At 47.6% G+C, this 21918-nt stretch overlaps 1 protein-coding gene across 2 annotated transcripts; it reads right to left on the reverse strand.

Annotated features, from left to right (window-relative positions):
- Window positions 1–655: 655 nt before the first annotated feature.
- GPR139 (G protein-coupled receptor 139) lies at window positions 656–17953 on the reverse strand. 2 transcript variants are annotated; one of them, XM_063345080.1, is made up of 2 exons: window positions 17730–17953; window positions 656–4042 (listed from the first exon to the last, which is right to left on the reverse strand). In XM_063345080.1, the coding sequence occupies exons 1-2, from the start codon at window positions 17848–17850 to the stop codon at window positions 3108–3110; spliced, it is 1056 nt and encodes a 351-aa protein (XP_063201150.1). In that variant the 5' UTR covers window positions 17851–17953; the 3' UTR covers window positions 656–3107. The 2 variants fall into 2 exon arrangements, with proteins under 2 accessions (XP_063201150.1, XP_063201151.1); XM_063345081.1 differs by lacking the exon at window positions 17730–17953 and adding an exon at window positions 13185–13235.
- Window positions 17954–21918: the final 3965 nt, after the last annotated feature.

Raw genomic sequence — 21918 nt, forward strand, 5'->3', positions numbered from 1 at the left:
ACATTGGCTAGTTAGCAACAGTCATTGCAGAATGCTTCACACAACCAAAAATAAGGCAAGTATTATCAACAGCAGCTCCCATATGGCAGACTAAAAAGTCAAGGCTTTATTATCCAAACTGGACTCTAAGAAGGCTTCAAATGTCTGTTAACAAGATACTGCTTGATCCAAAGCCCTCCTAAATTGATGCGGATTGGAAAAACCAACCACAAAAACCACAAACAACCTTCCCTTTGACTTCAAGGGGCTTTGGAAGTAAGCTCTTCAAGCCCTAAATTATCAGAAATGAAATGACCCATTCACTGTACATGAAAATTGCACCTTGTCATTTCTAAAAGGATATGGCAAAGGGTTGTGAGTTCTTTTCCAACGAAGTTACAACAACTTAATGGGTTATTTTTAGTGGGAAATGAAATATTCACGCAGAAAGATTTTGTTTTTAAATATGGTAACTTACAAAAATACATCATCAGGACAGGAAAAATCAGATGACACTGCTAGTTTGCAGGATAAACATTATGTTACAAAAACTGATAAATCACACCATGTGAATGGCAGCGTATGCCATGCACTTAATTGAAATTTTTTTAATAAATAAAAGCCCTAAATATTCACTATTTTCTGTAAGGTTACTATTATATTAAGTAAATAGTGAATTTCTTGTATAAATAATTTTTTTCAATAGATACATTCTCAAAAATGAACCACTTATCTACAGAGATATTGCACTTCAGACTCATTCACATGTAACTCAGACAAGCATTCCTCATAACAAATCTAGAATAAAAATAAGTTATAAATACAGTGTTTTCCCAAAATGAAACATACAGTACCTTTTTCATAAGGTAACTTTGGTTACTATCAACTGACAAAGACCAGAGAGAGGTTTCTAAGAGGAGGGTAGAAGGCATGGCCACAAAATTGAATTTCTGTGAAACACTGGTAAAGGGAGCAATAATGTTAACCTTGCTGTGACAAACACAGCAAGGCCGAGCATCCCTCATGCTTTATTATTGCAAGTAAGTGTGAAGTTTTGTTGAGATCACAGGGACAAAGGGCCTACAGGATGAGGGGGCTCTTCGCTTCCCTTTGAATCTGGGGAGATTTAGGTGCGTAGCATCCCTTGGGTGGGGAGGGTCAGCTTTTGCTCTCAGCTCCCCCTTTCCCCAGGCATGCCCCTCTCCTTGCTCTAACCAGCACGGTCCCTGGGGGACTCCAGCACCTTGCAGCTCTCCTAGCTGATCTGCCTGTGGGAAGGGGACGGGGTGGCGCATGGTCCCCGAGGCGCTGGGCATCCTGTCTCTGTGCTCCTGACTGACCTGAGTAGCCTCAATCTCTCCTGAGAAAGCCCCCCACGCATGAGCCAGCCTTTGCCTGGGGTCCTGGTCTTCATGGCTTGTCCCTTCTGCTGCCATTCCCTCCTGGGGAAGGCGTGCTCAGGTTTGGCATGGGTTTTGCTCTTGCAGGACACCAGTATGGGCAGTATGAGTCAGTAATGCAACCTTTGTGGCAGAAGGGGACCAGCCTGTTGTCCTCAGCAGGACTTTGGAAGTCTTGGTGGTTCTTAGGGGAAATGCACCAAAGCTGAACCATCCGTGGGTTTTAGAGAGACGATTTCAGCCCTCAGATCCCACCAAAGTGGGATTGACTGGATCCCTTCTCAGGTGACCTCACTGTGTTAGGTCACCACGAGCTCCCCACTGGCGATGGAGACGGGCACAGGCACAAACGCAGTGCTAGCACCAGGCTGCTGCTTGTTTGCAGTTACTGAGAAGCTGCTGTGACCACATTGTGCTTCTGTTCACCACGCAAGGAAGTCTGCTCTCACGATCAGTAAGGCTGCATTAAGTGTCCAACACAGAAGTAAAAAGGTTGCGGTATGTGGCTCTGAGAGACCACATGCCAAGGTCTGAAAAGGAGAGAAATTAAAAGAACTGCATTTTCTGCCTTCCTGTAAATCTCTTCTCATTTTCTACACTCAGCATTGATGGGATGCTGGTTTTTGAGTGTGAAGGAAGAGCAGTTAAGCTACTTTAAATTAGGTAAATATTTAAAAGCCTTAGTCCAAGCTGATCTATGTTTTTACTGCTATTGGGTATTTAATGGATTTCTTTCACAAATAGTTTTTTTTTTAATTAAATGGCAAATTTGCAATAGGATGGCATAATCTGTCAGGAGGAAATCTCAGGCTGAAGGTTTTTATATGTTAATCCCTAAATAACCGAATGCGGGGGATAACTGAGAATTTTTATTGATTAAGAAGGAACCTGAAGGCTGTGATCGCTCCAAATCTCACAGGAGCAGCTTTGGTGGGAGCCCTGCATCAGGCAGGACTTGGCCTCACACTTCAAAGCCTTTAGACACCATAACTGAAATAGCTGGGAAAAGATGCTGCTTTTGTTCTTGGCTCTAGAAACCTCCCTCCCTCCCTCCAGCTCCCCTGTCTTGGTCACATTCTTTAAAATAACAACTTTAAACATACGAATATCGGCAGCTTGCAGGATTGCTTCCCGTAGTACCTGCAATAGGTACTATGCTGGTCCTTGAGCCTTGCTCAAATGAGCCAAAATGGGCTTGTCACAGTTCGTGTCTCAGAGGCTGCCTCCTGCAACAAGGTCTTGACAGCAAGACTGTGGTGGCATTTCACGTCAGAAACAACACATCATTTTTGGCAAGTGCACACACCAGAAATGGCACCTTCCACAGTACATAAAAGCATCCGTCGATAGTGAACTGCGTGGTCAAGTAAGGTTTTGTTGTTGTTTTTTAAAAGGTTGTAATTAAACACTGTTGTGGCTTCTCCCCTCCAATGACTTTGGACTGCACTGGTCCAGGGATGCAAATCGTTTGAGTGCGACTGAACACTAGGACTTGAACTCTGACGCATATTCAAAATGCTATGTAAGAGACAGAGGCGTTTGCCTTCTCACTTCTGCTCCTAAAATCAAGTGCTCCTGTTCCCTCCTAACAGTCTGATCTGCCCTCGGTCTCCCAGGGAAATGAAATCAAATGACCACTCTTCAAAACAGCCATTTCAGCAAATTACATCCTGAAGATGTAACCGCTTGAAAAGAACTTGCACCCAGAAACTCCAACTATTGCCCTTTTCACGGTGATATTTTTATAGGCTTTCCATTCTTATCATACTGGTAAACAAGCATTTTGATGCAGTGAGAGTTGGCTGGGGAAATCCAAGGGCTGCTTGTTATGGAAAAGTTATGGTTTGTATAGAATTGCACGGGTTGCTTCTGACACTTAAAGAAGGCTTTCAGTGTGGCAGCTGCCATTGTGCGAAATCTTTTGCTAATAAAACAGTAGAGGAAGAAATTAATTGCAGTGTTCAGCAGTGCTAGCATATTGGCGATGTCCGACACAATATGTACCACCCAGCTGTTGTTTATAGGCGATACGTAGAGGTGATACAAAATCATGATTATTCTTGGTGCCCAAAGTATAGCAAATATAGAAGTTATAGTAAACAAAATGGCTGTTGTTTTCCCCGTGGAGTACCCTCGCAGTCGGAAATTGCTCTTTCGCCGCAGCTTGTACACGATGATGGAATTCAGTATGAAGAAGATGGAGCAGGGCACTAAGTAAACAGTAAAGCAGTGGATCCAGATGAGGACATGATGCATTGATGTGCTTATGTAGTCTTCGATCCAAATGTTGGGCCACCAGTAGTAGGGGATGCTGGTCAAAAAGCAGGTGATATAGACACTTACAATGACTTTTCGAGTACGAGCAGGGTAGGAGACTGTGTGATACTTCAGAGGATGGCACACAGCTATATACCTATCAATGGTTAGTGGAACCGTAATCCATATGGAGGTGTGGATGGAAGAAAATTCCAAGACCTCAATTATTTTGTCCAGTACCTGAGGCATCTGTTTGTTTAAGATGAAGTCTTCCATGAGGAAGTCCACAAAGACGATGAAGAAGAGAACCAGGATGTCAGCAGCAGCTAGAGCTAGAAGATAGTTATAGGAGGACTTCTGCCTGCGAGCCACGAGCTGGGAAAGGATGATGACTGTCAAGATGTTTGCTGTGGAGACAGAAACATAGAGTTAGGCTACTAAGATGTAACATTAGCTTTTCTGAGCACTTGCTTGGAGCAGTAGCTCTTTTCAAGCACTTGGCAACACGACCGCCTTTACTAAAGTTCAAGAAACTAAAAGGGAAATGCTACAGTTGGGTCCCTCAGAGAAGCTGTTGCAATGAGAGGAGCACGTGTCCCTGCTCCCAGCTGTGGGATACACTGACACTCGGTGTCACAGCAGACCAGGATATGAGGGACAGAGATAGTCGGGACCTTCGCTCCAGACACAGGGTTAGGTGGTATCTAGCAGCCCTTTGCTACCTCCTTGGAGTAGATGTAGAGTTATGGTCCTGGCTCTGTTGCACAGCCTGTTGCCTATGTGCAAGGAGGCAGGGGTAGCAGGAGGGAGCAGCAGGAGAATAAAAAGTATCTCACAGACACTCTTATTTCCCCCCTTGCTCCTTTCCTTTTTTTACAAGTGACAAATAAGAAGGGTGGTGTGGGCTTTGGAGGGAGACCTCATTTTGTTCCTCATTCCCAGCTTGTGGTGCCTGCCTGTTTTAGTTCTGAACTTAATCTAAAAAGAGCTGAAATCAAAGCCACCTGGATTAGGTGGTTTTCTCTTGACTAAGTGGGGTCCCAATTGAGAGGACTTCAGGGAAACACGTGTCCTCGGCTCCACCTGAGAGCTGGAGGTGCTTCGCAGCACTTGAACTTTCCAGCTCTGCTCAGGATGAGTCTCCTGCAATTCAGTCCTGTCTATCTGACCCGCACTCCTACAGCTGGGCTCTGGGGAAACGTCTCCCTTCCCACCACTGAAATAATCTGCTCCACAAAGACCTCCTTGCTGCTCTTTAGAAGTCCTTCTCCAATTGCAAGGCATTTTTCCTCTGGAGTGATACAGTTGAGCCTTGGAGGAAATCCTGCTGGCCACATCAGAGGTGATGGATGTTCTGATTCAGCCCAAGTGTAAACGTCCCTGAGTTTTCCTGAAAAAACATCTGCTTGCAACTCTTTGACCACAAAGCAGACCCGTCACCTAAACCACACCTAGACGTATTGCATGACACTTAAATATCGTGGTGAAGTGCTCAAGTGTCTTGTCTCTGCTGTTTCCCTGTCTGGTTTGCTTCAGCCTTCTAAAGGTGAGATTCAACTTAAAGATGGGCTTTAGTGACTGCCTGAGCCAGTGCTATAAGGGATGCGATAGAAGGGCTCAGTGCTACAGCCCCTGGCCAGGCAGAGCTCCCCACCATCGATACAAACAGCCCCTGAGAGCTTTCCTGGAGCACTGAGGTGTAGCCAAACTTTAACTGCTTGCTCATGTTTGCTAGAACTTACTGTGTAGTCTTGAATCGGGGAGCGGGGGGAATATCCTATTATTCTTACTAGCTGTATGGCTGGACTGAGACAGGTGAGATTGCTCCCATCAGAAGTTTATATCACTTGGCTAGAATACCTGAAGCAGTGCTTAAAAATCAGAGATCTGGTTTACTGTGTGAGAGACTGCCAAATGTTTGTATTTGACATTTTCATAAGTGTTCTGTAAATCACCTCTTTTGTGCATTCAGTGCTTCAAATGTTTCTGCCAGCTTTGATGGATTTCCCAAATCAACAATAATTGTAAGGATTCCTTTAAATCACAGAGAAAGGAAGTTGCTGACATTAAGGTAATGATGACCTAGGACATATATCCTACAACTGAAAATGCTCGTTTTCTTTTTTTTTTTTTTTTTAATAGTTTTACTTGGCACTGGAGAAAACTTCCTCCTCTGTAAATGCTTCCAAGCCTGCTATCTGGGAGCAGGCTTCTGCCACTGGGGAAATGAACTGCAGCAGAGTGAATGATCTTGAGTAACAGCCCTCATAAGTGTCACCTATTTTTGTATTAATATATTAATTCTGTATCTTGGAACAAAACTAAACCAAACATGACAATCAACCGACTCCTTCCCTAAATAAAAACACCTGCATGATCTGTCCGACACTATTGTCTCAAATCACCTTCAGGGGAATTTTCCCAAGTCTGCCCTCCTTTAACATGAATGCAACTGCATTGATTTCAGCTCAGCGCAGACGTGGGAGATGGGGGACGATATAGTCAGAATTGCTGTGTCATTTTTCATTTACTTGCTTACAAAATGCCACTGTTGTGCCTGCTGATGAGCCCTAGAGGTACAGTGAGTGATGCACTGTCAAGGAAATCCTCAAGTTACGAGTGTTTTATCATGATTCTGCAGCCCCTGTTGGTTTTGGCCAGACAGGCTGAGCAGCTCGGCTGCACAGATACTGGATGTGACCCATGGGGTTCATCTTCTCTTTAAATCCTCTGGATTTGACTCACTCCAGCAGCAGCAGCTGGAGCCAGCGTGCAGCAAGGGGGACGCTTGAGGATGTTGGTTCCTGCTGGTAGCTCTGGCCGGACTGCCAGAGGAGGTCCTGCAGGGATGCTAAAGCCAGGCTGTGTCCAGGCACAGCAGCCCTGCTCCCCACCCCTCCTGCCCATTGCGGGGGTCCTGCTGTTGGTTCTAACCCCGCTCCCATTTTCCTACAGGAGCAGATTTATGAGCAGTCCTTTCCCCTGTACCCTCTCCCCTGCCTTTCTCAGGGTTCCCAGCAACGGCAGTAACAGCATGTACTGAAATGCAAGTTATTCATTTTAACGCCAGCGAGCTTTGCTTGGTGAGACAGATATTAGAAAATTGATCTGATAAAGTACGTGCAAGCTCTATGCAGTTTTTCTGCAAAGGTTATGGTATCTTGTATTGGAAATGCTTTCCCTGGGATCACATTAGGGTTTTTCTGTCTGAATGATATGAAATAAAGTACTATCGTTTACTTTGCGAAAACAGATATATACGGGGGTGCAGCAGAAAGTTGCCAGTGTTGACAGTGTCTTAGCAGAGGGTCTAGGAGTATTTTTCCTGCTGCATACGGTATAGGGAGAGCAAAGATGAGCTATGGATAATCTCCGTCCTTTACTCATTTCCTACCCAGCGTTAAGCTGGTCCTTGGTGTGTCCTCAAACACTATCTAAAGCTCAGTAAAATAGGAAACAGGTGAGAACACCGCTCTGTGTGACCAACTGTGTCCTTGTGCCAGCATCTCGGTGACTCTTGGGTGCCTACTCAGTGCCCCACAAGTGCTCCTGTGGGCAAAAATTACCTATTGCAGGTGAAAGGTGACAGAAGAGTATTTGCAACCATATTTTTAACCTTGTTTACCCTAATTCCAGCACTAATATTGTAGTCAGTGATGAGGACTATGGTAGAGGAGATGATGGAGATACAGTACAGGCAGAGATTTTTGTAATGTATGTGGAGCTAAAGCTGATGGATAGGTCAGTGTCCCTAAATTGTCCTGGATGGTATACTGCCCGTTTCTTGCAGTGTTTTTTCTACATACTAAGTAGTTAAGATCATCTGAATTTGAAAGAGATTGATCACTGTGCTGGGAGTTGATTAGAGGATGACAGATGGGAATTTATGCCAGTGTCGCTTGCTGCAGTGCAGTATTCTGAATTTATAAATATCTGGTTGAGAACCAGGGCTTGATTAGGGACTAGCTGGCTGAAGCTTTGAGATGCCACTAGCAGATGCTGAGAAGCAACTGTAAGAAACGGCAGTCTCAATTCTATCCCTTCAGTCACGAGGATGCCTTTGAGACACAGCATCTGAAGGTCTCTGGTGTGCAAACACTATCCATCCATGCTGATCAAAATACAGCAACCTTCTAACTCAGCCAGGCTTCGTCATGGGCCACTCACGTCTCTCCTCTGGCTTTATCAGCTTCCAAGTACAAATTGTAGCACTGAAATTCATGCCATTGGAGGCCCTACATGTCTGAGAGGGACCATCCTTTAGAAGTAACCTTGGTTCTCATGTGGGTTTGGGTTTGCTTCCTGTCCCAAAGCCATGCTGCCTCACCTGCAGAGCCCGTGCAGTCTTCTGTGTCTCCTCAGAGTGACCTAAAGGTACAGTTCTTGTTTCATGGATTACAGTTAGAGCTCAAATAGCATCTAACCACGGCCTTTGTGGGGGATTCGCAGAGGTCCTTCTATTGACTATTATCACTGCGTGTGAGCTTAAGCAGGAGCAATTGTATCTGTCTAAAGAAGAAACAGGTGTGTTTCTGGGCTTTGGTTTTTTCTTTTATTGAGAGCATTTTGCATGTACACAGCAGCCTGTGCAGTGAAATAGCCTTTACAACACAAGTGGCAGTGCCGCTGTGTTGGGAATAGGGCCTGCTGTGTGGTTCAGCAGTTCAGCATCATAAACTACCTGAATGAAGTAGCCATGAGTGACGCTTACCGAGCGTGATAAACATTAGGTCACTGAATATAATGGACACCTTTTACCAAATACAGTTGTTGCTAGGATCCCTACAAATTATTGTGCAATGTATGAAACTACTCTGCAGGCCTTGCATTAGTCACCTGACTGGCACAGAGAGAGGCGGTTGACGAACAGCAAATTCTAAATTGCTTTAGAAAATATGTTAGTAACACCTCCTTAGATTTAGAAATTCGGAGACTGTAAATACAATATGCTACAAATATATATATGGTGAAAAAAAGTGATGTTTTGGCTTGATGCCTCCGCTAAGCTAGGAGGCAATATTAAAATGTAAACAGGTACCGAGTCCAGCAGCCAGATCTGACCGTGCTTACTAACAGTCATTTGCCAATAGTTACCAGATTAGAGACGAGGATGGCATTCAGCCCTTAATTCGTGTGGGAGCTCTCTGGAGAAGATGATGACAATGGTTGATTTCTGATGGGGGCCACATAACAGGAATTATTTTTTAAAAAATGCTGTGGCAACGTAAACACATGTTTATTACTGATGTTGGCTATAGCTGGTTATGTGGTCTTTTAAAATGACCCTTGGATGCTGTTTGCCTCTTAAAAAAAGATAGAACAGTTTCATGTTTTCCTCTTCCAGACGGTATGGGTCGAACTCAACACTACAGTGGGTGGGGACAACCTCTGTGAATGGTGCCTGCTCATGGCTAACATAATATTTTCTTCTCTTTTATTATCGTATCCTGAGATCCCTCCTTAAACCGCTGTGAAGTGTAAAGAGATACTTTATAGAATATAATTAGTGTAATGAAAGTTTTTCCTTCCCTGAGAGTTCCTGTGAGGATTAATTTTTAAAATAAATTGATTTATTTGTTGTTCAATTGTCTGAGTGCCACGGAACAGCATGCACCCACTCACCCTCGGAGGGGAAAGAGCCGTCAGTCCCCTCTGCTGCTGCCTGTACCATCTCCCAGGGGATGGAGAGGGATCTAAGCCAAAAAAATGAGCATCACAAAAGCTATGGACGGCACGGATGCTGGACTGCCAGGGGAGGAGGTTTCACACCTTGTAGGAAGGCTCTCGTGTGGTTTGTGCTTAGAAATCCCACGTGGGGGGAGAGACCACGCCAGGTCTGAGGGAAGCGAACCAGAAAGTGAACCTGGAGGTAGAGGATGATCAAGCTCCAGCCCAGGACAACCCAGACTCCCCTCCATATGGCAGGAGACTGGTTAGTGACTGTCAGAGAAAACATGGCATGGCCTTGCACTTACAAGTCACGAGTGAATTAAAGAATTAGCGTTAGAGGGCCATTTTTCTGACAGACATCATTTATTAGCTGAGGCAGCTCTGGGCAAGGATGCAGTGAATGGGGTACTCTACAGCTGGCACCAGCCGTCAGTGGCTCATGGAGGCCAGAGAAGGACTTTAATCCAGCCAAAAGCACTTCCTCGCTGTTGGAGGGCACAGATGTGGTAATGGTGTGGAGATGCCAATGGCCACTATTCACTTGGAGCCTTGCCAACTGCTCAGGCTTAAGAGCAGTAACTTGTCTGGCAGACAGGTACAACTACATTGCATCGCTTTTGGCTTTCCTAGACCCTTGGAGTAGGCTTTTTTTTCCCTAGTCTTTGTAAAATAGGGCTGTTTCTGCAATATGAGAACAGCCCAGAAGTAACACTAGGCTAAGATGCGAGGAGGCCTGGTATGTGCTCACTGGTGACAGGGATCTGATTCTCTTCTTGCCGTCTTCACCCTCCTCATCCATCTTTCCTGAGCTGGACCTACAGTGAAGAATGACTCTTGGACATTTCTCCCCCCAAAGCCTTTCTTAGAGGCGCCCACACGAGGATAAAAACGTCTAAAACTCACATCTCAAAATCTACCCTTGTATCTTGTTACCAGAGCAGTAAAGCTTTCTAATGGAAATCGGTGCAGGGAGGAGAAAAAGCAATCTGCAAAATAATGCAGAAATCATAAGAGAAATTTGGTTATTCATGCAACGTATCTGGAGAGACGGAGATTTTCAGGGCAATTTGGGTGTCTCATTTGGCAGGTGTCTGTGGCTTCTAAATGTGGGCTGTCAATGAAGTTTAAGAGGTCTCAAGCTGAGTAACTTCAGCTCGAGGATGACAAAACCATTCTACCCTTTTGATACTGAACGCCAAAGCACTGAGGTGGGTGCCAAAAGTATTTCATGGGATGACTAGGATGGAGGGAGGACGTAATTTCATAAGGGCACTGGCACGAATTCTTTACTGAATATGAATAATTAAGAGGATTTTACCTTTGATTGTGGTTTTGCTAAAAAAACCCAAAGTCTTTATGTCTTCCTAAAGCATTAGCTAATGCAATAGGAGCTCATGCTTGCAAACCCCATGGCCAAGCTTTCTCAGACACTATGCCAATTTTACACAATATGCAGGAAATTACAGACTATGTAAAACCATCACAGTTTGGCTTTATTTCCCCTATGGAGAATATACTGCATCCACACTAGATGTATCACTCTTCGGTGTGCTAGTCTGGGCAGTGAAGAAAACACACTTGGACTAAACAAATGTCCGTGAAATATCCAAGTCTGATGTAACTGACTGACAGGTAATTTGTCTGGAAACCAAAAGCAACCTTTGGTGCACCTATCCATGCGGGCAATGCACCATATGATTGAAAAGATGGAGAAGTTAAATGAATGTACGTTCCCTGGACTCTCTGTTTCAGGTGGTAGAAAAGAACAACTTCAGTGAAAAAATGTGTTCTGTGTTCTAATAGGCAGGCTTCTCTCCTCTTCCATGGATAAAGGGATAAAATTCCTTTTGGTCATCTTCAGTACCGCTAATTCTGGTCTGTCTTGGTTGCCTCTACTTCATTCCCTCTGCACAACCATACTGGTGTCCTGGGAGGCAATCCAACACCATCTTCTCCCTTCAGGTCACCCTCAGAACGGCACCAAAAGTGCTCCAGATATTGGGGTTTAGGATCCTTACATACGTATCTTTATTCTGCATAATGAAAACAGAATTGTGCGCGAGGTCTCCTGTGCTCAAGGGGTTAATTTTGGCTGTTTCCTCTTCTGGTTTCTCAAGGTTAATGGAAAGAGAGATTAAAGGCTCAAAAAGACCACCTGAAACAGAAGGTGAAAGCTTTTGTGGCCAGGGATTGCTTTGCACTTGGCGTGTGAAAGCCGAGCTCGTGCCACGTCAGGACATCTCGGTGTTGTTTGTTTGCCTACAGCAATTTGTTTTGACGTATGCGGATGAAGGCCTTCTCCTGCTGGCTCGTTTCTGCTGATTCACACCCATTTTACGGAGGGGAGCAGAAAGAGGAGGAGGAGAGAACTAAGTATGAGGGTGGATGAAGAACAGCGGGATATTAGACTGCCTAGTGCTTCTGAATGGCTTGACTTCTTAACAACTGGGGGCTCTACATTACCCACCTACCGTGAAAACTGGCTGTGCTCTCTCTTTTGTGTCGTTGTCATTTCAAGAAAAAATCTCCTTTGGAGTTTTTCCTTCCCAATCCATTTTAGCAGCCTACCATGCAAGGTTGTGCACTTCATAGTCTACTGAGCCTCCCAAATATTGCACCTCGTTATCCTTACAGCCCCGACAGCGTTGTTTCCTACTGATGTGGCAGAAGAAAACCACAGTTAGCAGTTGTACTCCGTGGTGGCGTTCGGAGATGTGCAGACAAGTCCTCTTCTGCATTAGTGTGGATTCAGACACGTGCTGCCTTTCAAGCTGCAAGGCTTTAGTGGCCACAATCTCCAGACTTACTGACCAAACTAAATCGCTCCCATCTGCACACCTTGCTGTCACCAGCTCTCTGCAGGGACACTGTGATGAAGCTATTCTTTTTCATAATGATTTGTCTTTCCTTAAAGAAAAAGCACTCATTTTACAACAGAAAGTGACTCATTTCAAGCATGTTAGCAGCAGTTTTGTTCCCCTCTGTCCAGTCGTGCTACTGTAATGTGCTGCAGTGCCCTTCAGTTGCTTCAATAGCTGAGCTAAAGTTCTGCCAATTTATTTGTCCTCCTTTAAGCAGGATGCAATGTACTGTCTTTGCGTCCAATTCAGATTTTAAGTCAGAGAAAGCATGGTCTTTGAATAAAAGGGGGGTTGAATCAGGCCTCAGGAGGGTTCAGTTCTTATTCATTGTGTGAACTCTATCTAATGAGCGACAGCTGAAGAGTGCTGTTTTTTCAAGGTCATAACTCTGCATGTAACAATTCTCCCACTCATATTTTCAGGCCTTCCTTTAGCGCTTCTATTGTTCAGGTATGCTGTTATGAGAAAGGCTATTTATTCAGGTGTTGGAAATGCTCTCTTTAATCAGAAGGCTGTACTGAGATTGCAGAAGAATATACTAGGCAAGAGATGGCAGGAATCCAAAACGGGTCAGACACACTTCTGTACTGCTGTGTGCTGTACGTACACCTACCTTCTGCCTGCTTTGGTATTTACTGGGTATTACGTGCCATGTGAGTCATCAACAAACATTGCTACCTGTCCCCCTTCCTACTCATGCTACTAACCAGGTGGCGGCTGTAAGCAGAGGTGGCAATGCTCTTAAGGTCTCGCTCCCCCTACGCTGCCGGGGAGCGGAGGGAGCACAGCTGGGCTGTTGCGTGGTGGTGGTCTCTTAGATCAGGGATGCTCAGCCCACAGCCCACTGGCAGTACCTGCTTTGCCAGGACGATGACCCTGGCCTGCATGCCTCCCAAATTAGCCTCCTCATGCCAAGCTGCAGGAGGGGAGAAGGCTCCAGAAGGAGCAGTTCTCCATGGCCTTAGTTTGCCTGTGATTGTACTGCAGTTTGCACGGGCGCAGTGCAAACGTTACGCACCTGTGTGTCAATCCAGCACCCTAGGAAGCATCTGGCGTGCTGTGCAAAGACAGCCGGTCTGTCATCTGTCAGGGGAAGGTCCATAACACGTAGCACTCTCTTGAGAGTGTGTTAGAAAGGTTAGGCATCCCTGCTGAGCTTACACGTTCCTCTAGGTCAGGACTGCAGCTTCTCTCCCCCTGCGTGGAGCCTGCCGAGTGCACTCTGTCCATGGCTGGGCTTTGAATGACCTGGGTTGTCCCCATCTCCATGACACCTTGTTCAGCAGCAGGTCTGACACGAAAGCTACCTGTTCACACCCTCCAGCTGGGAGCTCCCAAGTGTGTCCAGGCTGCTTTCCCAAGCTTGCAAAGTCCTGAATCTGTGTTTACATCGATGTGATGGGTTTTAAGCAGAAGCCTAAAGCATGAATAAAACAAACGTTTCTAGACCAGGCTCTCAGAAGTCTGGAGTGGCGTTTCCCTGGGGCATCGGTATGGGTCTGGTACTTCCTGGGGATGCTGTAAGGGTGCCGGGTATGTCCCTGTACTTGGTGTCACTGGCATGTGATGATCCCTGAAGCTGAGTTGCTCCCCAGGTACGTGACTGGCCAGGGAGCAAAGCGGAACCAGCGCAATCACGCAATAAGAAGCCAGTTTTACTCTGCCCCTCTGCACTGTCAGGGGAGGAGACCCCTGGAAGCGTGGATCAGGCCAGGCCCCAGTCTAGGAAATGCTGCCACTTTGTCCTTTCAGCAGCAGCACACTATATCCCAACGGGGGAAGGTGACTGGTAGGGAAGGCAACTCAGTTGCTGCTGTACCTTCTGATGGAGCAGGAATCAGGTCAAAGCCAGGTATCTACAGCCAGCATAGCTGCCTCTGTGCCTGACCCTCCTGGTCGTGTTTGGTGGCACTGCCATAGCAGGAGCTCTTTGGTGTAGCTGCTTTGTGCAGCTCTCCCTGCCAAAGGGACAGGCGGAGAGTTGGTACCTGTAGCTCTCTGCTTCCTCACCCTACCAGCCCCCCCCCGGATTGAATCAGAGCAATTTCTTCCCACCCCCACATCCAACAACACCTCTTCTCTGGCATTTTCTCTCACTAAGGCAAGAAACACTTCCATTAAGCCATCCTGCAGCCCCTCTCTTGCCTCCCCGCGAGCTGGAGGTGCTTCAGAGATCCTCTCCAACTGAGAGACAAGGGGAGCGCAGGGATGACAGAGCAGGGGCTGCGGAACGTCTCTGTAAATTATACTTCACCCCCTCTAAATGGGAGCATGACCCTGTTCCCAGTGCTGCTGCCCCGCGCTGCTCCCCACCCTTGCAGCAGCAGTCTTTCCCTGTCCCACGCAGCCTCTCCTGGGGCACCCCTGCTCCTGCCAGCGGGACTGCACGCTGGTGGGACGCCTTGCACATCTGCACTCAAAACAAGTTTCGGAAAACTTGTTGCTCCCCAGCAAGTCTCTGTCTTGCCAACCTCTGCTTAGAGGCAAAAGAAGAAACCTCCCGTCTCAGCTGATGGAAGGCGCAGTCACCTCTGGCAGAGCTGTAGCCCTCTGGCAGAGCTGTAGCCATCTCTGCGTGCGATGGGGCCTCTCTGGTTGCCCCTTTTTGCAGGGCACTTGCCCCTGTATGCTACTGCCAGAGCAGGGGTGAAGGGAGTTCACTTTGCTCTCTCTCTCACCTCTGCCTTTTTCAGACTTTCTGGTGCCTGGTTGAACAGGGAGGGAGAAAGAGCTGCTGCTGGGAACGGGAGCTGCTGAGATGGCTGGGTGATAGAGGGGAGGGGAAGGGATGCTTTCTCCGCACGCACAATCAGGCCTGGCATCGCTTGGCCTCGAAGTGGAGTTGTTGAGTTAGTGAAAATTCCTTCAGACACTAGAGCAGGAAAGGCAGAGGCAGTTAACTGGTTTCTCCTCTCATCAGTCCTTCTCCAGGATTTGTGGCAAGGAGTTAACCGTTTCCATTTCAGCAACACAAGGCACTAGTGCTGTATTTAAGGACAGATCCCAGTCAGCGTTTCTCTTAAATTCTTGGCACCATGCAAAGCTAATTACTCAGATCCCACAGGCTGCAGGATCCTTCTTCTGACAGGTAATAAGTGTAGCACACTTTACATAAAGTGTAGTACCTTTACAATTTTCTGATGTTAGAAAACTGAAGAGCAGCTTCAAATTAAAACATGGAAAGCTCTTTTTAGCGCTGCTGTTGCCCCAGACCACATCCTCAATGAAGCTTGGCCATGTGGGTCTTTCCCTAAACTTATCCTTGTTCTCATCTCTGCGCAGTCTCAGGGCGAGAATCATAAGTTTCTCCTGCCCTCAGCACACTGTGCATTCACTCAGCACGCTGTACCTGTGCAGTGTTTTCAGGTGTTAGTGCCAATGTTGTCCTCAGGCTGACACATTCGTACCCGATGCAAGCCCACCGGACCCAGCAGTGCTGCACCACCAAACGCTTTGGCTCGTTCTGTTAAGCGCTGTCACTGATGCCACTGCTCTAATCAACCGATGGCAGATCTCTTGAGAAATGTGTGTTGCCGTTGCTAATTTGGATCGTGCACCAATTTTTAACCATTTTCTTAGAATGACAGCGACAGGTCTGTAATTACAATGTAGTATCCTTAGGCAGCTGGTGCAAGTATGTGCAGAGCACTTACTCAGTGATTTTTCTTGTCTGTGCACGTAAGACTTTTCCCTCGTTTCAGAGACATACAAATACAAGCTTAGCCACAGACTGCTTCATAAAAACTTCTTCACCTGATAATCTTGAGAGGGTCTTGGTCAGTTCCTAGGGGACAGGTGTTGAAATCAGAACTTGTCATTACTGTGGAGATCTAAGCAGCCCCTAAGGAATTAATGAAGAGGAAACTACCTCCTCATCCCTGCCGGCTGGGTCTCTTCAGTTCAGGGCTGAGACTCATCAGTGCTGTGGAACAGAGACACTTGCCTATGCCCTGCATCCTCTGTGGGTAAATACAGGGCTTAACTTTCCAGTTCTCTGAACTATTAGCCAATCTTCAAATTTTAATTACAAGCCAGGGAGGGGGAAAAAAAAAAAAAAAAAAAAACAAACTAACAACACAACATCAATTTATATGCAGAGTGGTAATTGCATGTGTGCTGTTCAGAGGCAGGCTTCTCTTCATGTCTGATTAAAAAAATTTTCTATGAATTCATTGCTTGAAGAAGGAATTAAGGTGAACAAAACATCTAGAAATTGTAGACTATTAACTATTATTGCTGTTTGCCATTTTACATGGCACTGTACACAGACACAACCAAACTCTCTTGTATTGCACCCTTAAAATACTGATTCACCTTGGTGCATCTAACTTTTCCCCGACTCATTCCGCCTGTCCTTGGGATCTCTGTCAGCTACTCTGAGGCTGAAGGTGTTGAGCCAGAGAGCAAGCCGTGATGTTTGCCCACCCAGGCTGTGCCGGGATGGCAGCTCTGCCTGCCGAAGCCCAGTCTCTAACTGCAGAAGTGGTACTGCACAAGCAGCTCCCTGCGGTCCTGCGTGCCAAGGCGTCTTGCTGACAGCCTCAGACAGCCCACTCCGGGAGGAAAAACCTGCTCCTTCCTCTGTCTCGTCTGAGACAGTAATACTGATGTGATGCTCATGTACCACCTGCGTGTTTTGAGCTGTGGATACCTGTGTGCTGGAAATGGTGCCTCACAGGTGATCACACACGAGTCTGAAACATCCTTTCCTTCCCCATTTGGGGTCTCCCTTGCTTTTCACATCCCCAGTGTCTCTATATTGTCTTTGTCCCCTTTTTAAGTAGGAAATTTTGCTGAGGGTTATACAGTCTGGAGGCTGGTGCCTGTGAGCTGGGACTTTCTTCCGAACCCTGTACCTGCACTCAGGGATCTCAGTGTCAGCATTGCCATTGCCTTTGCAGGGCACTGAGCCCAAGACTGGGCTTTCTAGATACTGTCCTGCTCCATCAGCCACGGGGACAGGCTCCTGAATAAGACAACTTCTGATAGCGTGCTCCTTCCCCAGCCCAGTTCCTTACTGGTGGCACGTTGCTCCTAAAGCCGACCCTGCCCCAGGATTTGCACCAGAAAAACTCGACAGCTACACTTTTGACTGCTGCCGGCCCGCCAGGCGATTGTCAGGGGACAGACCCGGCTGTCCTCGGTACCGCTTTGTCTTCAATTGGCCAAACTGATGAGGGCAGAAACTTCCCGACGGGCTGAGACTTTGTAAACCGAGTTCAAAGTCAGAGCGCCCGAGCCCGGGTGGGGAAAAGCGCCCGCAGCGGTGCGAGAGCAGGCAGGGACGGACCCCGGCGACAGAGAAGCGGCAGGGCCGGCAGCGTGCCAGGCGGCGAGGATGCTGTCTAAGAACCGCCCGCGATAATCCCCACCGACTACGCCAAAGGACGCGTCCCCGGTGCCTTTGGCAGCCCGGGGACACCGCAGGGCAGGAGACGCCCCGGCGGCTCTGCGGGACCCCCATTCCCCCCTCCCCTCCTCTCCTCTCCCCGCCGCGGCGGCTCCCCGGGGCGACCCGGGCACGGCGCCCCGTCCCCGCCGGCTCCCCGGGCGCGGCACTCACCGGGCAGCCCCAGGCAGAGCAGCAGGCTGTAGTAGACGACGGGTGCGTATCCCAAGCCGCAGCCATAGCGGTGGTGCGCCAGGAGGGAGCCGTTGTGGAGGTGGAGGTGGTTGTGCTCCATGGACCCGCTCTCCCCGCTGCCGGCTCCGCCGCACCGGCCGCGCCGCCCCTCGCACGCTCAGCAGCGGCGGCGGCGAGCGCGGCGCGGCCCCCGCGGCGGGCGGCGGCACATGGCGCGGCCCCCGGCGCGGCGGGGCGGGACCAGCACGGCTCCCCCCGGCGGGGCGGAGCGGCCCCCGCCTCAGCCCGAGCCGGGATGCCGGCACCCGGCGCCCCTCCCGTGATGGCGGCTGCCCTGGGACCCCCCGGTGCCCGGAGGGGATGCCCGGCGGGGAAGGGACAGAGGACACCCGGCGCCCCCCAGGACCCTCTCGCCTGCCCTCAGCTCGGCGCGGCACCGGAGTGCCCGGCTCGACCCCCCGCTGCGCCCCCCCAGGCCGTGGAGCCGGCGGGAGCGAAAGTCCACGGGTGAAGCAGCTCCGCGGGTGAACCGCCGCCTTCCCGGCCGGCTCCTCCCGCAGCCAAGGGCAGGAAGAGGGAATTTTTCTCCAAGTTGGCACCCGAGTCCGCAAGATAACAAAGACGCAGAGGCAGGGTGTGTTAGCGGTGTGCCTGCTCGTCAGCCCTGGGTTAGCCCTTGAAACGGGCTGGGGAGAAAGCAGTAAGCGTATGTATGAGAGTTTATATCTGCGGAACTGAAACACAAAAAAATTGAAACACTATTAGGGGGGTTAGTTACACTGTCATCACTCTCCTCCCCACAACACTGCGGGGCGAGCAACCGAGTGGCCAGTGGTGACGTACGCAGTGCTCCCCATCCACGACAGACAGGCGTGCCTGTAATCCCCGTGACAGAAAGGGAAATTGGGGTTTCAACAACCTTCTCTACCTATTCCTTAACGTTTGTGTGTTTCAGTGCATAGTCTCAGGTGTAACTACTACATGATTTAGAATTAGGCTTGCTACATTAAGGTGGTGGAGCCGTGTGCTACTGATCAGTGAGCTGGACAGACGACAGACTATTGATATGTTCAGGAGGGCCGCAGTTTAGTGATAAAATAGATGTTTGGTTACAGTACCCTTCCACTGAGCAGAAAAGAGGACTTTATTTCACCAGAAGCGTGTAAGGTTGAGCCCAAAGCCCGGCACTGTGTGTGGGAAGAATCCCCTGGAATTCTGGGACTGCCAGAGCAGGCCAAGGAGGACGTACGTGTGCGAAACACATGAGGTTGATCACTGAGACAAGTCTGTTGGGATACACACGAGAATACAAGGGGTGGGTTACAAAACTAAGCAAAGATGTGGTCCTTGCTCTCCAAAAACACCCGACCGTTTAGCATGGTAATAACACAGCATAAAAAGCGTGTTACGGGTAGGAAGGCACCCTTAGGGCAAGTGCTGTAACAGACCATCAGGTTACTAAGCAAGGACATCCATATCTTTGGGTTTTCGTGATCTGGTTTGAAAAATAGTTTAGCTTCTGTTTGGGAACACAAGAAGGAGCGAGTGAGGCTCTGGCCCTGCAAGGGCTTGAGTAGGTTCCTTTGCTGGGAGACTCAGTGAAATTATTCACACGCTTAAACGTTTAATAGAAGAGGTCTGTTTGAACTGTACTGAAACTGCTGTCAAGCTTCCCAGGTTAAACATGCTGGAAAAAATATGCATTTTTCCTGTGCTTTTTCAACTGATGTCTTTGTGAATGTAGCTGTAAAGATGGTTAGAGTCTGCTAGTACAAACTTTAAGTGAACGTGTTCCTTTTAAAGCGAAATCTTTTGAAACCGTTCATTCAAATAACCAAGAGAATTGGATAAAGCAGTGGGGTGTGTGCGATTGTACAGTACAAAGCCCTGTGAATTCAACCCTGCCTGTTTTTTAACCTACAGGGTTTTCTTCTTGTTATTTTAAAAAGTGTAATTTCTTCTTGTGTTCCTGTAACAGAGCTGATGAGGAAAGAGGTCTTTTATTGCCTTCCAAAAGAGAAGTGGTAATTCCTGGAACCTTGCCTTGAGCGGAGTAAATGCATCAGCAGGGCTGAAGGCATGACTCGCTGTTTCGAAGCTAAGTGAAGTTTATCAGCAAAGCAACGCGCAAAAGAAGGAGACGGCAGCGGAGCAGTGGCTTGGCAAGCAATGGTTAAAAAGCCTCACATCCAGTTTGCAGCACCACGGGTCTCTCAACTTCCCGATTAACAGCAGTGAAATTCTGCAGAAGCTGGAGGCTACGGAAGTGCCTCCGCCATCCATTTTCTGTTGTGCTGCTGCCACTGTTCTGTCTGGCCTAGTTTTAAACATCCTGAGCAATAGGACTTCCCTGGAGACGTTTCTATAATAGCAGCATTCGTTTCCTCGGAGTTGGAGTTGTCTCCAGGGCGCAGTTCAGGTAGCTGCTCCTGTGCTGAGAAGAGCTGTTGGTCGTAAGAGAAAGAACCTTTTCCCATCTTCCCGCCTGGAGCTCTCACTGGAGCCTCGCCGCTGCAAGAGGTTCTGCTGCCTCTGATGTGTTCCTGTCGGACGAGGGGAAAAACTGGAAAATTCGGTCACGTTCACTAACACTTCCTCTGGCCTGCCCTGCAAATGGAGAGAAAATGAATCTGCTCCCGGCTGGCTTGTTAAAAGCTTGTAGAGGAACTTTTCTGCCTCACCACATGCAACTCTACGCAGAAACAGACACATTATTTGGCATGCCAGGAGACCAGGTTTTCAGGTGTGATTTGCTTTTGCTTCACTGAAGTCAAATTAATGAAATACTTGTTAACATAGCAACATTAAAGGCTCAAGGTAAATGTGAAGATGGCTCTTGTGTTCCGTGTGTAAAACATGTTTTGAGGGGGTTTTGTCCTTCAAACGAGATTTTGGCCTAAATGAAATGAATTTGGTTATTCCGCTCTCTGAATTGTGCAGAACTTTAGGCATAAAGAAATTTCAATAAAGCCAATTCAAAACTAACCACAATGCTTGCCTCTGCTGAAAGCTATATATTTTTAAACTTCTTGTTATTTTCTATCTCCTTTCTAAAGAGATGACGCATAACGTCAGGCCCGCAGTGAGAAGAGCACTGGTCTTGTCCTGAAGAAGGCAGAATGCCTCTGGAGCCTTGAGGAGGATGGTTTCTGAATCTCATCTCATAAACAGCCGCACGCTCAGACAGTGAATGACATTTATTCTTTTCCGAAGAGCAGTTTATTCTTTGTATGATATGCTACATAAGAGGTGGGTGTACTTTGCTTTTAAAATTCCAGAGCCACTTGAACTTGGTTAGCTGTTTTTCACAGGAACTGAGCCTTCCTATAAACTGCTAGGCAGTGATCTTCGGGGAAAGAAGATCGAGAGACATGTTAGTCACATACAGCCCCATCCGCTCGGGCTGTGGAGCAAAGCAATGGTGACTTCAAGAGAAAAGCGGCATTGGCTCAAGGAGTCTGGAAGAACTCAATGTTGTGTTGTTGCACGACACTGGCATGAGTAACGCGCCTGGAAGACAGCAAAGAAACTGGAAGACTAAGTGCGTGGAGCGTGTGTGAGGGATTAGGAGAGGCAGCGTGAAAGGTGGAGAAGCCTCTCAAAGGAAGAAATATGGTTTGGCCAAGAAAAGGGGGTTAATAGTTGGAAGAGGCAAGGGACATCGGCAAGAGAACTGGTTTCTAGTCTGATCAAGGTTGTCTTACTCTTACCTGTGTAGCAGAGCCAGAGGTATTCATCTCAGAGCTGCTGCACAGAAAATGACACCTGTAAGAATGATAAGTCTTAGATTATACTTTATTAGATTCTTGTATATAATTTTGCTGCAATGAAACCTTTCTCTTCAAAGCAATATTTTTATCTTTCCTTACTGTTAGCCTGCAGAATAATTGAGTCAAATCCTACTCCTTCTGAGTTAAAAGACTGTCTTTGTCAATACCATTCTGTAGGTCTCTCCAGGCTTGCCAGGGGAAGGAAATCATTCTGCATTCTTATAAAAGCTGTTAGGAAAAAAATGTGATTATGAAAGTTCTTTACTGGAGCCTCCTCAGTACCTCTGAATAGGCAGCCTCCAGTTTTGCAAGAGAACAGCGAAGATTTATTCATTTTTAAGGTGAGAAGTTTTTCTTGTGCTGGTGGTGATTGCTGGAGAAGGCTGTGGGGCCAGAAT

Source organism: Chroicocephalus ridibundus, chromosome 8 (genome assembly GCF_963924245.1).
Source record: "Chroicocephalus ridibundus chromosome 8, bChrRid1.1, whole genome shotgun sequence".
Classification (NCBI taxonomy): domain Eukaryota; kingdom Metazoa; phylum Chordata; class Aves; order Charadriiformes; family Laridae; genus Chroicocephalus; species Chroicocephalus ridibundus.

What these genes read in the sequence shown, in the direction of transcription:
- GPR139 (XM_063345080.1), bottom strand. Translation starts at nt 17,850, where the DNA reads ATGGAGCACAACCACCTCCACCTCCACAACGGCTCCCTCCTGGCGCAC. An exon ending in GCTCTGCCTGGGGCTGCCCG is followed by an intron (nt 4,043 to 17,729) that starts GTGAGTGCCGCG and finishes CTGTCTCCACAG; the next exon opens with CAAACATCTTGACAGTCATC.